Source organism: Choloepus didactylus, chromosome 19 (genome assembly GCF_015220235.1).
Source record: "Choloepus didactylus isolate mChoDid1 chromosome 19, mChoDid1.pri, whole genome shotgun sequence".
Classification (NCBI taxonomy): domain Eukaryota; kingdom Metazoa; phylum Chordata; class Mammalia; order Pilosa; family Megalonychidae; genus Choloepus; species Choloepus didactylus.
In genome coordinates this window covers 59,183,307-59,200,182 of record NC_051325.1, presented here as the reverse complement: position 1 = coordinate 59,200,182, position 16,876 = coordinate 59,183,307, and the positions used below count along the sequence as shown (strand labels likewise).

The 16,876-nt window shown below is 51.0% G+C and overlaps 1 protein-coding gene across 1 annotated transcript; it reads right to left on the bottom strand.

Annotated features, from left to right (window-relative positions):
• Positions 1–1,039: 1,039 nt before the first annotated feature.
• Positions 1,040–10,124, bottom strand: TFAP2C (transcription factor AP-2 gamma). Its single transcript, XM_037811686.1, has 7 exons — positions 9,861–10,124; positions 7,819–8,304; positions 7,654–7,705; positions 6,132–6,351; positions 5,431–5,549; positions 3,503–3,647; positions 1,040–2,526 (listed from the first exon to the last, which is right to left on the bottom strand). Exons 1-7 carry the CDS (start codon positions 9,906–9,908, stop codon positions 2,241–2,243), a joined length of 1,356 nt encoding a protein of 451 aa, XP_037667614.1. The 5' UTR covers positions 9,909–10,124; the 3' UTR covers positions 1,040–2,240.
• Between the last annotated feature and the right edge of the window lie 6,752 nt (positions 10,125–16,876).

Here is a 16,876-nt window from a genome sequence, read left to right as displayed (position 1 = left end):
CAAAGTCTCAAGTCTTGATTGAGAAATAACTGCCAACTTAAGACCTCTTTTTGCTGCTCTAAAGCAAAGCAATTGTGATCTTGACATATCAACCAGATAAATCCACCTTAATGGGAACGTTCAGTGGCCAAGGACAAGCTGCCAAGAGCAAAGTATTAGGTTGGCAGAGTTTAAATTACTTAATAACACCTAATGCCAACATTAAGTCAGGAATTGCTGAGCACTGGGTAGAGAATTATGAATTAAGGATTATGAGACTGGAATTGAAGCAATGGCCTTATCCAATGTGGAAAGTCCTCTTGCTCCCACTTCCCTTTGAAGCCTGGCCACTCAAGTCTAAGTATAAACATATCACTTCCTGGAGGATATGCCAGGCCACTTCAACTTGAGATCAAGTGTTGGCCGTGTACATCCAAGATATTTGCACGCATCCAGCAAGCACACAGCCCCAGACTCCTCTCCTTCTGGTACACAGACCCAGTATCAGTTAGGCCCCGGAGGACAAGCTGATTAGGGTGCCATGGACCCAGAGGGTGAATTTTGATTCATTGAAAACACAGATCCGACACCACCATTGTTTGCATTTGATTGAATGCCAAGTCTTCCCAAGAAATATCTTCCCAAGGATACCCACAATCATGATTCAACTCACAATCTGGAGGTGGCTGCTTGACCAGAATTGCCATGTTTTCAATAGGGTGGCCTTGTTAAAGGCATTATAAAAAATATAAACTTCTGGTCTTGTTAATGTCAACAAATGACCTTCACACCTTCCTTAAGCGTTGCAGTTGAGAACCATCGTGGGGTTAAGGTTCCAGGTAGGTTGAGGAGTCCAGTCCCTCAAGGGAGAAGAAAATGATCAACTTGAGATTCCCTGCAGCACATGACTTCCCCACTCAGTCATATTAACTAAGCCACATCATAAGCCATAAGTTAGCTCCACCACTATTTCACTCATCTTAGAGACTTTAAAAAAATCAAATCATAACCAGACTTTCACAGATTCTATCGAGAATACTTTTATTATACAGATGGCATATACGCAACAGAACTGTTTGGGGAATGTTTACAGGCGTGGAATCCCATCCCAAATCTCCACTAACCCACACACGCCGTACCACACACTCATTTTAGGATTCAGCCTAACAGGAAGAAGACACAAAGTGATTGCTTTGTGAACAGAGAGGGATTCAATTCAACAGAACCCTCCACATCAAGAATGGAAACCAGTATCCTCCTAAGACTTAAAACCCTGTGTACAAATGAAACCTAAAGCTGTGTTATAGACTACCCCATCACCTTTAAAAGTTAATATTAAAATCGAATCCCATTTCTCAAAGTCATAAGAAGTTCACCAGTATTTACAGACCCCATTAAATTAGGCATAAATAAAATCTGTACACTCAACACACTGTTTCTCAAAATATAGAGCCTCCGTGGGGAACTTGAGGACAACGGGCAGCAAAAATGCTTCTTGCCTACCCTTTTCAAGTTTACTCTAAAAACCAAGATCTGAAATAAATATGCAAATAAAGCTTCAGTACCTTAAAGGAGTATGTCATTTCAAAGAGTTTTTCATTTGCAGAGTTAAACTTTTAAATGTTCAAAACAAAACAAAACAGAAAATCAGCAGGCTTTGTTCCTACAAGTTTCTTAAAACCAGAAGGCCCCCCTTGAACAAGGAGTTTAAAAGTGTGTTAAATGCCAACTATTCACTAGTTGTTAAGCAGATAGAACTTTTGCCTCCTCCAACCACTAAGGGATTTGGTACCTGCAGAAGCTAAAACACTTTAAGAAAAATATTTAGTGAGCACAAAAACCAGCCATTGTCTTAACACTGCAAAAAGGAAAAAGTGATTGTTGATCAGATTTGCATCCATTTGCCATTAACAACAGTGAAGTGTGTGGTTTCTGTTAGCTCAGGGAAACGTTTAGCACCACTTTCAGAGAGAAGAACAAGGTTCAAAACATAAAATAAAACGAAAGGTTTAATGAGTAAAGAACCAGTACTTGTCACCTTCTGATACTTGTCCCAAGTTAGGAGACACTTAAAAAGAATCCAGGAGGGCATGTAAAAACCACTGCCAATCCAGAAAGATCCAGCAATTGACGGAGGCCTTTTTAGGTAGGTAGGTTTAATAAACTCAGTCCCCAAGCAAGAGGGGTTTTCCCAGTCTGCTCTGGGTCGAGACGATTTTGCAGTTCTGTACTGTCCTGTTCTTCCTTTGTCCACCCCCGTCTTATTTCCTGTGCTTCTCCATTTTCTCCAGGGTTTTGTTCGAATCGGCTGGACTCTGTTCCCCGGGGTTCATGCAGGATTTGTCAATCACTACCAGGGCTTCCTTGATGTAGTTCTGCACAGCAGACACGGCGGCGCAGATGGCCTGGCTGCCGAAACCGTGGGTGATCAAGCTGAAGTGAGACAAGCAGTTCTGGATGTTGGTCTCCAAGACCGGGGTGGGCCTGTTGTTCCCATTGGGCGTCCGGTCTTGATTGAGAAGGTCTGTAAATTCTTTACACACCTGCCTGGAAAGACAGTGAAGACTCCGGTGAGCTACAGGTTCAGTGAAGTGTCCACAGGACAAACAACCCCCAAGGATGACACCTGGGCGGCAATCAGGATTTTGGGACCGAGGTGAGGAAGGACAGTTGAAATCTAATACTAATCGCTACCGGTTGCACTCAGTACCTGTTAGGTGCTAGACTCGGAGTTTAAAGCTTTTTCAGGCACCATCCCACTTAATCCTCTCCCTGCAACTAGACAAGAATAAAAATATTCACCCAGCCTGTAGGGTCGGGATGGGAACCCACACAATCACTTTCCAGAAGTTAAGGGAGAGATGTTTGCCTCTGTACAGGCTGGTTCAAATAAGCTATGCCAAGAACTGGCGGCGCGAAGTGAAGAACCTCCAGGAGAATCACGCATCTCCCAGAAATTCACTCTATATAAAGGCTGGCTTTTATTTGTGCTTCCTTTCACTTGTTTCCCAACTTGACTGGTTCAACTTCATTTACCATAATTTAAAAATCAATTTACTATTGGTTTCTATAAGAAAGTCTACAGCTGCACTGTGGCGTTCTTAAGACATTTAATTTGGAAACAAAATTTCACCTATAAATCCATCCTGATCATTACAATTCAGAGACAGAAGGCATGCATTCCTTACTGCTTATGACCAAACAAATCATTTTCAACTAATTTTTGTAAGATAGGCAAATACAATAACAAAAGGGTAGCTCAAGTATTGAGCTGAACTAAGCAGCTCAGAAAACACATTACAGAGCAATATTCCCATTTTGGAATCGAAGTCACAAAAAAGTTCAGATATATTTTGATTTGTAAAAGAAGCTCCCTTGTGATTTTTTTTCCCCCTTTTTTTGCTCAAGGCATCCTAATTTATTAAACAAATACTGTTTTGAGCAATAGGGACCCTGCCAGAACCAGGATGCCGAGGTCTGGCATGTCAACATGCAACGATCAAGTTCAAGGCTGGACACTTACTGTGCAGCCAGCAGCATGTTCTTCCGCGTCGCCATCTCATTCCGTCCTCCGAGGTGTGGTCTGGTTAAATACTCAGCCACCGGTTTACTAGGAAATTCGGCTTCACAGACATATGCAAAGTCACGAGCCAAGTGAACAGCTTCACCTAGAAGATTCAAGTAGTGGCTACAGGGTTAGCTCAGCCAACTGTCTTTTTCCTTTTCTTTAGCACTGCCTACCAGTCACTTTGCATGCTCACATGAAATCCCACCCAGGGAAAAATATTTCAGCTGGTAGGTAGAAACTTCCCGGGTGCTTCCAACAGGTTCTCTAGCCCAGGAATAAGTGAATCATACAACGTGAGGAGAAAGACCCCAGTTTTTAACTGCAGTTGAAAAATTCTAACCAGTCCTCTACCCCCAAACAGATTTAAATAATCCCACTCTTTCTCTTAATACGTTATCATCATTGTGGGGAAGTAGGACAATTTAAAGGAGATGAATACATCTGACAAAAGCAAACTGGTCACTTCTCTTTATGAAACTGTGACAAGAAAAGTCTTCTCCATGGCACTTTCTTCTAACTGGCAGAAAGCAGTTTAGGGTGCCCCGTACTGATGAGGCCTGGGTCTCTTAGACTGTTTCTTTATGAAACAAAGGAAGGAGCGAGTTTCTTGGGAGAGTTCAAGAGCCTCAACCACCAACTTGGACTTATCTGTCCCCTGGTGGGAAGTTAGTGGGGGTGGGGGTAGGGGCGCAAAGGATTTTAAAAAGTCATCTCCCACCAGAGGTGGACTTGCTTAGCTCCAGACTGGGAGGACTAGTATTTTTGTTTTTATTTTTACCCACTAAAAAAACCCAGATGGTGGGGTACCTCCCGGACTTACTAAATCAGAATTTGCGAGCCACTATTGCGGCACATCCTTCCCTATTCACGCAGGCCTGCCTGGCCAGTAGAAGAACCCAGAAGAGCCCCCTTTCTGAACCACGCACCAGGAACCCGCCACCCTCCAAGGACAGCTGTCCTCCAGCAGGCAGCTCCTTTTTCCTTGCCCTGACCTCCAGAGACACTCAAAAGGTAGAGCAAGGAACCTGGCCAAGTCTCTTTCAGCACAGCAGTTCCCGCCATCAGACCGGGGGAAAGAAAGTGTTCAAAAGATGGCACTGCTTCTCAGCACCAGTCACTGGCTTCCCCAGCCCCCAGCAAGAGCTCGGCGGCCTGCTGATCAGGCCCAGTGCTGGGAGGGAGCCCCAGGCTGGAGGAGCCTCTCCTTGCTTCAATCCATTTTCCTCTGTGCAATAACAGCATGCTTGTTTCTTTGCCTTTTAAAAATTATTTTACTTTATCCTTGCCTCTGCTTTTTAAAAGAAACTGTATTGCCTGCACTCTTGGCTATTTTCCAGATTGTGGAGGGGTCCTTCCAAGAAACAGATACATCCTACTATCTTAGGAGGACTGAAGAGAGAGGCTCACACATAAACCAGTTTTCCCCTTTGATAGGGGAAAAGAATAAAGAAACTGGGATAGTCCTATCATACCTTTCTCTTATGGTAATGGAGCACAATCCCGTCATTCCACAGCTAGGAAAAACAAACAGTACTTCTGCCTACCAATAACCAACCAGCTTTTTTTCTTTTAAGGTGTACCAGTAGATTCAGCGATCCATCTTTCAGAAACTAGCTCATTTAATAGGAAATGCTCAACACCCCCAGAGTACTTCTTCTTAGGTTAGGAGAGCCATTGTTTTTTAGCACTGATTTTCTGGGGAACCCAGACGTAATATTTGAGCACCTGATACCATCTCAGTGTTAACCTATTTGCTAAAGTTCTTATGATTTGTTATAATGAATTAATGACAAGCTAGAGTGCTCTCACCTCTCAGGTGTTTTAGCTCTGCTTTAGAGGTTACTAAAGAGAGCACCCAAATTAAAAGTCAATATGAAACAGACCTTCCACTAAGGATGTCAGAAGTGTCACATGTGCAGCTTTCCGTCTCCCGGCAGGAAGATTCAACCCAATCTTGTCTAACTTCTCCCTCAAGGAACGGCCTCCATTTTTAGATTTGGCTCTGCAAAAAGAAAGTTGACTGTGGGTGCGCTCAAGAATCGCACTTTGAAGTCCTCAGGTGCTGCTGTCACAACCGAAATCAGACTACCTACATCATATGTGGATCATAAACGAAAGGATCATAGCTAAAAGGTACTCAAATTTAATTAATCCCTGTAAATTCAAAAACCCTTCCTAGCATCACCATTATTATTATTATTTTAATCACAGAACACTATTTGTACCAGAGCAGATAAATTTCCACTTGTGACACTGCAGCAGCCCAGAACAACTCCCTAGGGGAACAAAATCCATCGAGCTTCCCTTCACTTAATACAGATTATAGCCACTTCAGAGGTGAAATCAAACTCTCAAACTCTAACCAATGATAATTCGTCAGTGCTGTTTTAGCACTTCCTTCTGCTTTTGGCACTTTCTAAAGGATAAGAAACATACTGAAACTCTGAGTCTATTAGAATTCAGTGTTAGGTATAAAAGTTACATAAATGTTAAAAATACCTCCCCAGTTCTCTTAGACATTCGCCTTCAACCAACCAACCACCGCATCCAGGACGTGTTCCCCAATGTGCCTTCCCCCATGTACCTTCTGAGAACACCTCCCAGTAATGAGGCATTTAAGCATTCGGGTGGCGACAGTCGCCTCTGTACTTCAGCAACTGTCACTTTATATTTAGACGTGGAGCTGAGGAGGGACAACCTTCCTGGGACTGAGCAGAAGACTTCACTGGGATTCAGCACAGCTCCCACCAGCTCCTTCTGACAGGAGAGACTCAGGGGATTCTTGGTCATTGAAGAAATAGGACCTGAAAAGGAAGATGAGAACTGGCAATCAAGAGAGTTACATCAGAGCAAGTGACATTTTCAAAACCTCTGATAAAAAAGTTCTAAGAGGTATCTTTAAATATCTTTAAATAAGTAATGTTGAATGTTGGGCTATAAACTGCAAATGTATTTTTTAAAAGCCATGTATTTTTCAAGGATAATCAAATCTGAAATTCACAACTTAACACCTTGGGAAGTTAATTAGTCGAGAGCCCAAGCTGGAAGGTTTTCTTTTTCTAGCCACTCTTAAAAAATTTGTTTAATTGTAACATTTGCGTTCAGAAGATTGCTTCAACACTAAATAACCATAATTTTCCCTCCCAACGAACAACCCAAATCCCTGGACACATTCAGATTCTTTGCCAAAACCATTCGGTGCAACGGATCACAGTAAACTTTCAAAATACAAACACACAGTTTCCTGGGAAATGTAGTTATTTTCTGGGATTTTTGCTGAGCCCATCTTTCCGTAATCAATTCAAGCAGTTCAAACTTCAAAGTAATAGACGGTAACTACCTCTAATTTTCATTTGACTCCCTTTCATTCGACTCCCTCCCCTCCCCAACCAACTGGTAATCCCGTCAGTATATAACTTAATTTCATGAGCCACTCACCAAGTAATCCAATTTTCCAAATCCCCCACTTTATCCTCCATAAACCCAACCTCTGTCGGACAGATCACTCCTGCTAGGCCAGTTTTAAAACTTTTCTTGTAGGTCAACACTGAAGACCTTTCCCACATGTGTTTGCAATCAGAAATAAAATCACTCAGCACTTAAAATGTCATAGAACCAACCGCTCAACTAAGGGCTTTTTTAAAAAAATTAAATCACAGAGTTAATTCAATTTTTAAGACTTTCTCTAACACTGTAAAACACTATTGAGCAAATTCAGAAATTAAAATGCTTTCATTTAATTCTGTGAAAAGAGCCTAAGAATTCTACCAGCATCCCATTTTTTTTTTAATTTATTTTTTAGGGTACTTGTAAGTTTTCAGAAGAATCATGCAGAAAAGTAGTGTTCTCATACACGGCCCCCTCGACGCACACAGGCAGTTTTATTACATGCTTAATGGCTTCCTTTTGCATTTGGAACGGAAAGGAATCCCCTCTTTTCAACTGCTAAAACCTGCCTTTCTTGAGTCCCTGAGCCTCTCCGTCCCAAAAGTTCCTAGTCGGCCACCCAGTGCTCCCTCCCCCCACCTAACCGACAGTAACTTCACGACACAATTAAGAGCAAGCCCAGGCTGCAACCGAAAGGGGAAAACTCGCTGGCTACTTACCTTTGCGAATAACAGTCTGATCATGCAAGAGCAGGTGCGGGTCGTCGACATTCTGGGGGAGAAATGACAAAGTTTCCCTTAGGTCCGGGGAGCCCGGACCCAGGTGAGGGAAGAGGTGAGGCTGGAGGGCAGATACGTCCGGGCAGGAGCTGGGGCGCCGCTCACCTGCACGTCGTCCATCTGGTGCGCCATGTCGTGGAGCCCCAGGTTCTCCGCCAGGCCTGCGGCGTCCAGGGCGTGCGCGTGGGGTAGCAGGAGGTCCGAGCGGCGGTAGGCATCCCTGCGGGAACCCACGGCGCCCCCCTCCAGTCCCGAGAGGTGAGGCAGCAGGCCAGCGGGGCGCCCGTGGTGCGAGGGCAGACCGGCTCCCTCCTGGCCCTGGCGGCCGGGCCAGGCCTGCTGCTGGCTGCCCGTGGGCGCCGGCTGATGCAGGGGGTTGATGGCCGCGGCGTACGCTTCTCCTAGATGCGAGTAGGGGTCTGCCGACTGCGAGTAAGCCAGCTGCTGGTAGGGGGGTGGGAAGTAGGGGGGCGGTTGGTATTCGGCGACTCCAGTATGGGACAGGGGTGGCGCGGGACTGTAGAGATGCTGCCCCGCGGAGGACAGGTGAGGGAGGCGCGGGTTCCCGTTGCTGCTGGCATCGTGGCGATCCTGGGGGAGAAAACAGAGAAGACCCTCTTAGTACGAAACCCCGCTCCTGCGAAGTGTCCCCGCCGCAGACCACCCCGGCCTCTGCGCGAGCCGCGCACCCCCGGGGGTAATCTACCGGCCCAGCCCCAACCCTCAGGGCCTGCGCCCGGGTTGGAAAGGGCCCAGGGGCAATGCGCCCCGGGGAATTCGTTATAAACATCAAGTCAGCGGAGAAGAGGGAAACCGGTCTAAAGACCTGCGGTAATGCGCCCTCAAAACCTAGCCGCGAGGATTTGGGCACCCTGGCGCCCGGAGGCACCAAGTTTGAGCCCCAGACCTTGGGCCAAGGGAGGCCGGAATCCTGCGAGGAAGCCGGCATGTGGCACGCACGGTGCAGAGCACGCTCGCTCACGAGTCCACACATGTTGGCGTCGCCAGGCGAAAGAAGGTGGGGAAAGGGCGGGCGCGGATAAAGCGCGCCGCGCGGGAAGTGAGCATCACTCCCGCCCCAGGGACCCTCCCTTCCACGCCCTCAGGACAAAGACCTCCGGGCAGGTGACGCTCCCAAACCACCCCGCGCCGCCCGAGGTCTGCCCTTGGTACCAAGAACCATGTGTGTCCTGGTTAAGTTGCGGTAGAAGGCGAGACCGTCCTGCCCCGGCACGGGCTAGTGTCCCTACTGTTAGGACGCAGGAGAATGAAGGACCCCGGACAGTGGGTACCCGTGCTTGCCTGCGCACGTCCCCTCGCCCCACGGCCGTCCGGCTTAATTCCTAAAAGATCTGTGCCCGGGGTTACAGGGGTGGGGTGGCCGGGATCCAGGAGAAACACGGAGCCGTCGCCCCCTAGCGAAAAGTGCCCGGGCCTGCAAGCAGCGGTAGCCCCTTGAGTGCCTTGCGCTCCCGGCGCCCCCCCGGCCCAGGCTCCCTCTCCCCAAGTCCTGGCACTCGCCTCCCGCCGCCCGCGTCTTCTTCCTCTTCCCGCTCGCCGCCTCCCTCCCTCCCACGCTCCGAAACTCTAGCCCAACCTGTCCGACAGGCTGGGGCACTCTCGAGCGCTTACGGCCCCATCTGGCCTCAGGGCCCCCCCAACACTCCCCGGCTCCCATTCTCTTGGAAGCCAAACTTCTGTTGTTCCCCGAGGAGGTAGCGGGGCAGGTGACAAGCCCGCCTTGAAGGGAACTCCGCAAAGGTGTCGCCGGCCGTCGCCTCGTTGGACCCCTTTGGACTGAGGTTTCGTGCGTAAAAAGCCACGTCTAAGGGTTGCAGACTCCGAACTCTTCCGAGAAAACGGGAAGGCTATTTTGCTTCATATGAAACCAACTGGTAAACTTCGTGGGTAGAATTTCCAGCCCGTTTCCGAGGACTGGATATTTAGGAAATGGCTCGATACAGAAGGGGGCCCCGAGGAAACGGACGAAGGGGGGTCCCGAGGAATGGACCCCGTCCCACCGAGAGGCGGCGGCCGGTGCCTCCTTAGAAGCTCCTGCGCCCTCGGCTCCCGACCTCGGTCCGGTGGCCCCAACCACGCGGACTGGAACCGGGCCGAGTCGGGTGGCGCCCTTGCGCCCAGCTCACCTCGCAGTCCTCTTCATACTTGACATTATCGGTTATTTTCCACAACATGGCGTCCGGTGTCCCCCAAAACAGTCGCCAGTTAAATCCAGGCTCCCCCCACCCCCCAAGCGGTAAATCCAAAATTGGGGTCACGGTGGCCAGGCGTCTGCCAACGCCCTCGCCGCAAGCGCAGGCCTAGATGTCCGGGTCACTGAACGCGCATAGGCGGCTGTGTGAACGTAGATGCTGCCGCCACGGGTGTAGACGCAGCTGCGGTGAAGCCTTGAAGCCGAGAAGCCGCGCTCGCACTGTCTGCCCCGGCTATAGCCGGGGGACCCGGGCGCCTTAATGAGAAGGGAATTATCATAACTCCTCCCCGGGGGCCGGCGCGAAGGCCCCGCCGCAGGGCGGGGCGGCCCCCAGCCAGTCCCAGCCTAGCTCCGCCCCGCACCCCGGCCTGGCGCCGCGCCAAGCCCCACACTGCGGGGGGCAGGGGAGGGGGATCGGGTGGGCGGCACTTCCCTGACAGCAGCAGACCTGCGAGGCCCGGGCCCCTGCCGCGCCCTCCATCACTCATCCCCAGCCTGAGCGCATCTCAGACCCGCAGGTCGGAGGACTCGGCTCCAAATCCCTGTGAGCCCCATCTTTGGCCTGAAGCTCCTTCCCCCACCCTCCATTAAGACCGATGTGACTTGGAGTTAGAGACCCCGCATTTGGGGGTGGGGAGTCTTCAGACCTGGGGTCCCTTTTGCTCCTAGTACGCGTCCTGTCCTCCCCCCACCCCCACCCCACGTAGACACATTGAGGTTTCAGGTGGGGATCAAGCGGCCGGAGCCCCCAGTCCCTCTCGAGAGACGCGCCCTTCCTCCGCCGGCGGGTAGAGCGCAGTCCCGGGACTCCGGGGAAGGGTGGCGAAGGCCGCCGCCGGCGCCCGAAGTTGCGTCTCCGGCGGCCGGGGGGCGCCCGCGCGCCAGCGGCCAGCCCCGCCCCGCCCTGCCCATCGCCGGCTCCGCAGCTGCCTCCTGCGGGCCCGCCACTCGGAAGCCTCGGCTCACCCGGGGAAAGAGGTGCGGGGTAGAGTCAAACCCCAGAGCCGCGGGCGGGTGGGGCGGAGAAGGGGCCGGCTGGCGAGTGGGCTCCTCGGTTCTACCGGTAAAGGCAGAAAACGAAAGTCCCTTGCATGTAGACGCCGCCTCTTCCGAATATGTACTTGCCACGCAGACTTGAAAACAAAGCGCAATGTTAATAAAAATTTTAAAGAAACGAAATCCAATGGCACCATTATTATAATTGATTTTTCTCATTTTCAGGGATAAGTCGCTAATTCTCGAGGGTGAATTTTGTTGGGACGTCTCTACTGACTCCCAGAGTTGTATTTAAACAATCTAAAAAGATTGGTGGGGGGGTGGAAACTATTTCGATTTGATTCTGAATCCGATTTTGAACAATAATTCTGTCAGTTCTGTGTCCCCAGCCTGGAGTGGATGCGACTCTCCCCGACTCAGAAGGATGGCATCTTCCCCTTCTGCTGCTCCTCGGATCTGTTTGAGCCGCAGCATTTCTTTAGACCCAGATGGGCCTAAAATAACATAACTACAATTAAAATAGGCGTCCTCCAAGCCAAACGTCCTTCCCTGGCCTTAGAGGAGCCGGATCCAAGGGGATATTCCGACAGAGGTGAGAACCAAAGCTGGAAGCGAAACCACTTGGGGACTTTTCAGGCAAGCCTATCTGCGGGACTTTGCACAAAGAAGTACAAAAGACAGGGAATTGAAAAGACACACACGACCCCTGACACCCGGCTTCCAAAACCCCAGGCCTGGGGGCAAAATAAAGGAAAAAATAACCGCAGACGAAACACGCTCTTGGTCTTCGCGGATGGGGGGCCCGAGGCACCAGGGTAATGCGGACTGCCCGCTGGCGCCGGGATGTGGAAGGTTGGGGTCCCACGCTCTCCCTGGAGAGAGGCTGCACGGCATCTTTCGGGCGCCCCAAATTCCCAGACCCGCGGGGCGAGTCTTCTCCCCACGCTGGGCCCTCTGGCTGGAATTTGGCTCCAAGACCGGTTCTGGGGTGCAGCTTGAACAACTTGGCTCGTCGTTGCCAACATTTTACTCCCACAGGTTGGGGCCAAAACCCGGCAGGAAGGTGTCCACCCCCACCCCAGGCCCTGGTTGTCTGTCCTTCCCTCCCGCAAACAGTGCTCACCGAAGTCATCCAGAGGAACTGAGATTCTTCCCCGCCCGGGGGAGTCCATGGTGGAGGCGACGGGAGCGGATGGGTCGGGAGGGTCCGTGCGTCTCCGCTCCGGGAGGCCCAGGAACCGAAGACTTCGGAATCGCTTTGTAAAGGCCATTCATTGCCAAGGACATGCCCTGGATGCCGGCGCTGCCCGCCTACCCCCTCTAAAGCGTACGCTGTCGGGTTGAAGTGCGACCCAGGCACCCGATGTGGGAGGCGGCTGCAACAAATCCTCAGTCTGCAGGGCCGCGGAGACCCTGCTCAAACGCGCGCCGTTGACTCCAGCGCCAGGTCTGGACTCGGAGCCCCAGGCACGCACTCTCTCTTTTCTGGGTTGCGGAAGTCTCACTCTTCCCTGAACTCAGCCTTTCTTCTTCCTCAGCCAAGCTCAGGGAGCCGATGCCCCGGCCCCCTTCCGTCCGCCCGCCGAAAGCCCTCTCCTCTAGCCCGAGTGAAAAAGATGCGGGACTGCGTGGCCGCGCCCTTGGCAGCCAGTGCCCGGAAGTGGTGCCCCCTCCAGACCCTGGAAGGCCTTGCAACTGCCTAACTGCAAACATAACGGGGGGGTTATGGTAAACAGGGGTATGGGGAGAGGGGTTAGGGGCTCCTTCCTGCCGCCCCCTAGGAAACCTGTACGCGCCTGCGCACTTGGAGCCCCGGCCCCTAGCCCCTAGACGGCACCGAAACCCCAGGATGGCTCAGGGAGCCAGAGACAGGAGGCGACGAGGGTCTACAAGAACACTAGCTCTCCGACTCCAATAAGGTGCGCCGAGCGGGTGCCTCTGGCAACACTGCCCCCGCCCCAGGCGGGAGTTCTCAGCAGCCCCATGCCCACCCCAGACCAGGAAGGCGGCCGGGCGGGTAGAGCTGGATCCGGCTGGGGTGCCACTCCTCTTCCTGCCCCAGGGAAGGGGGCGCCCGGGCAGCAGGTGAGGTCCCCGGGCGTCCTCGCCGATGAGCACCGCGCGCAGTGTAAGTCCTGCAGCTCCAAGCCGTTTGAGTCCTGAAGGGGCTGCAGTAGGTGGCGGGGCCGCCGGGATCGCGCGAGGTGGGTAAGGCCCAAGCCTGGAGCAATCCGGGGCCAGGGGGCCCATTTACGCGCCCCACCCTCCACCCCACACTCTGCTTTCGCGAAACTGTCGCTCACTGGACAAACGCTTGGCGTTAGACCCAGAGCCGTCTAAGCCCACTAAGGCGCCCGCCCTGGGGCGCCACAGGAACCAGCCACAGCCGCTCCAAAGTAACAACAATGATAATAAGAAAAGCAGATTTTTAAAAATGGTGCGTGGGGCGGTGCGGCACACACACAGGTCCCTCTCGTCCAGGGTCAAATACCAGCTGCTCACTTCTGAGCCCTGCGCCGGGCACTGTGCTTGAAGGAGCTTCACACCCTTTAGCTCTTCCTCGCAAACGTTCGCTTTTTACAAATAGGCAAAGTGAGGCGTGGGCCTGCTGGTCCCCAAATTTCTGAGCGAGGCCCGACCTCGATCTCGGTCTTGAGTCTAGTCCTGCCGCGCATTTGCAGAGCCCTTGTCAAGCGCAAACGCGGAGGGTTTAAACTTCACAACCATCGGCCGCATTTCACAGAAGACGGAGAAGCTGCTGAGTGTTTAGCTGCCCGACCACTCGCAAAGCCACAACGTCGCCGAGCATTCAAGGCCACCTTCCTAGCGGCACTCGGCACTCGTTAGAGACAGGCCTGGCTCTCCCCTCCCTGCCCCGGGGGACCCCCAGCTGCCAGAGGCCACGTTTGGCTGCACGGAAGATAGACGCCTGCAAGACAGCGTGTCACCTTCCACTAACATCCCCGGGCCCAGCAGCCCGCACCCTAAGCGCTCGGAGCGCAGGCGGGGGCATAAGGCGGGGGCCCAGCGTCCCCCGAGGCCTTGTGGGCTCCGAGTCCCAGAACACCAAACACCTCCGGGCCAGCGAAGGCCGGGGACTTGAGCTCCTGCGTCTGCTCGCCGCCAGGAGAGGAGGTCCACTGAGAGCAGCGCCGGGCGCCGCCGACTCCACTTCGCGCGCCAGAATCGGGCGAGAGGGGCAGCCCGGCAGCGCCCAGGAGCCACCCTGCACCCCGCATGGGCGCCCAGCCCACCCACCGCGCGGGCGCTCCTCGCCCTGTGCAGTCACAGCCCTCTCCGCTCACCTCCGGGCCGGTGGCTGGGATCGCGTCGGCCTTCCACCCGAAGGCCTCTCTTCTCACCCTTAGCAACTGGAAATTCATGCTGCCAGCTCGTCAGCCCTCTGTGAGTCGGGGCTTTTAAGAACCGGAGCAACACAGAGATCGCTTCTGTTTGCAAAGGGCTCCCTAAGGGCCGAGCCCAGTGCTAGAAAATGCCTCAAGCGTTTATTTAATTATAAACGGGAGGGGGAAGGGAGAACAATTAACAGCCATAACCAGCTATCGCGATTGGAAGACAAACCTGGAAGGCCGTGGTCACCTCCTCTCTGCGATCTCCTCCCCTTGGAAACTGAACTCCCCACTCGAAAAGGTTCTCTCCGGTGTTCTGGATGATCTTCAGATATGCCTGTAACAGAAGCGGCACTCCTCGGGCTCCTTAAGTCAGGGAATTATCTCAAATGTAGTTTAGGGCTTACTGGAGAAGGACATTTTTATTTAGTCTCCCAAACCAGATCTATAATTCACAGTTCTGTGAATTCTGAGCGGTCATTTGGCTTAGGTCTGACTTCAGGTACCTGGCACATTTGTGGGCCCAGTTAATTCCTAGGGGAGCTGGTGGGATCGGGGAGTTTCGGTTGAGCTGTTCATGGCAGTTGAGAGATTCCTGAAAATTGGTTAAGTGCCAGGAAGATGTGGTCACACCTTGCCAATCTTAAGGAAGGAGGCAAAGCACATGGGTTAAATGACAACAACAACAACCTGCTGACTACCGGGTAAGAGTGTACTGCAGCAGACTTAGGAAGACCGTAGAAAGAAAGAACGGTGGCTGTTGGCCGTTGCCATCCATTTAAGTGCTATGTGATGGCTCTGATCGCCCAGGCCGGGCAGGAGATTACACTTGCATCTAAGTTGCTACCCAATAGCACTAAACCCAAGGTAACTTGCTTCTTTCTGAGAGGTGAGTTGAAAACAGCCCAAGACTCCTCTGCTGGTGCTTTAGTAGAAAGAAAAGAAGTGGGAGGAAAACTAGGTTTCCACCTCCACCTACTGGGGAACAGGGAATTTCAGACTTTCTAGCATCTCTGCTCCAGTTTTTGCAACACACCAAGAGGTTTTTATGGTAGAATCATGCACAGAGAGAAATGCAGATTTTTACATTGCTCAAGACAAAAAGTGATTTAAGCACAGCCACAATTTTGTGTGAAGAGATTTAAACATTCATCTGAGCCACTTAGGGCAAAAAATAGGTAGGATACAGAAATACAAAGAAAATGAGTCCTGGCTGGTATAGCTAGGATTTTGATCATTCATATTTTTCTGTTCTAAGAGCAATGCATGCTGTGCTGTGTGATCCCACTGGGTCAACAGCTAACAGGACCCAGGCTGTATAATCAGATTAGCTATGTCCAGGCAACAAATGAAGCCGGGAGTGGGGTGTGAAGAGAAAGCTGACCTTGTACTTCCTTATGGTTGGGGGTTTCATTTTTGTTTTTGTGGAGGTTGCAATTTAAAACGTCTTGTTTTAATTATTTTCTTAACACCCAGGTTAAAAAAACTTTTAATTTTGAAATAATGTCAAACTTACAGGAAAGTTGCAAAAATAACACACTGACAGTACATAGAACTCCAACATACTCCCCCACCCAGATACTCAGATGTACCAACCATTAGCATTTTACCACATTTGTTATATCATTTTATCAATGTTTTCTGAACATTTGAGAGGACACTGCATCCCTCATACTCCTTTAGTGCTTAACACTACCATGTGCATTTCCGGAGAACAAGGATACTCGTTTTATGTGACCACCAGCTGTCATGTTCAAGAAATTTAACGTTGATATAAAGCATACAGTCCTATTCCAATTTTTTCAGTTGTCCCATTCATGTCCTTTTGGGCATTTTCTCCTCCGTTCATTGTTACATTCAGTCCAGGATCATGTATTAAATTTAATTGTCAGTCTCTTTAGTCTCTCTCTGTCTCTTTTTTTAAATTGTAGTAACATAAATACAACATAAAATTTCCCATCTCACTCCCATACAATTCAGGAGCATTAATCATATTCACAGCGTTGTAACACCCTAATTTTTATTTAAAATTTAATCCAGGTTTTTTTTAGATGCTTCTTGGCCTTTTTTGTCGTGGCTGCTGCTGTGATTGCATCTTACTCTTTATAATTTAAAAAGAATGCAATAAGCACTGCTAAAGCCCAGGTGCATCATTATCCTTTCGAAACCGGAGTCCTATACTGTCATGATACGTAAGTTTGAAAGTTGGCGTTTGGGCCGATTCCAACCTTCTCCAGTGTTCCTTTCCTCTGGATAACTTTCTCTAGCAGGGTCCGCCAAGAAGACCCCTTTGCCAAGTGCTCGGCCACACAGCAGCTGCACGCCTCCTTCCCTGGTGCCACATGTTTTACAACCTCCCGGCCAGGCTGCAGTGTCTTCCCTTTAGCTCACTTCCTCCTCACCTGGTGCACAAACATTGGCTTCCCTGGCCCTGGGGCCAAGCTCCTGAGTCCTGCAAGTAGGAACTCATTTCAGCAGGGCTCCCAGCCCCTGAACAACAACAACACACAGAAAAGGCCAGAATGTCACCATGGCAACCCAGGGACTCAAAGGCAAACCCCAGCCAGCAAAAATCAACAGCAAACTTAAAAGCAGAACCTAA

Bases quoted from the DNA above. Each gene is read 5' to 3' on its own strand.
- TFAP2C (XM_037811686.1), bottom strand. From the start codon at position 9,908: ATGTTGTGGAAAATAACCGATAATGTCAAGTATGAAGAGGACTGCGAG. The intron at 5,550-6,131 runs GTACATGGGGGA...TTCTTTTTGCAG, and splicing joins CTGGGAGGTGTTCTCAGAAG to AGCCAAATCTAAAAATGGAG. The intron at 3,648-5,430 runs GTCTGTTTCATA...TGAATCTTCTAG, and splicing joins TCTGACATCCTTAGTGGAAG to GTGAAGCTGTTCACTTGGCT.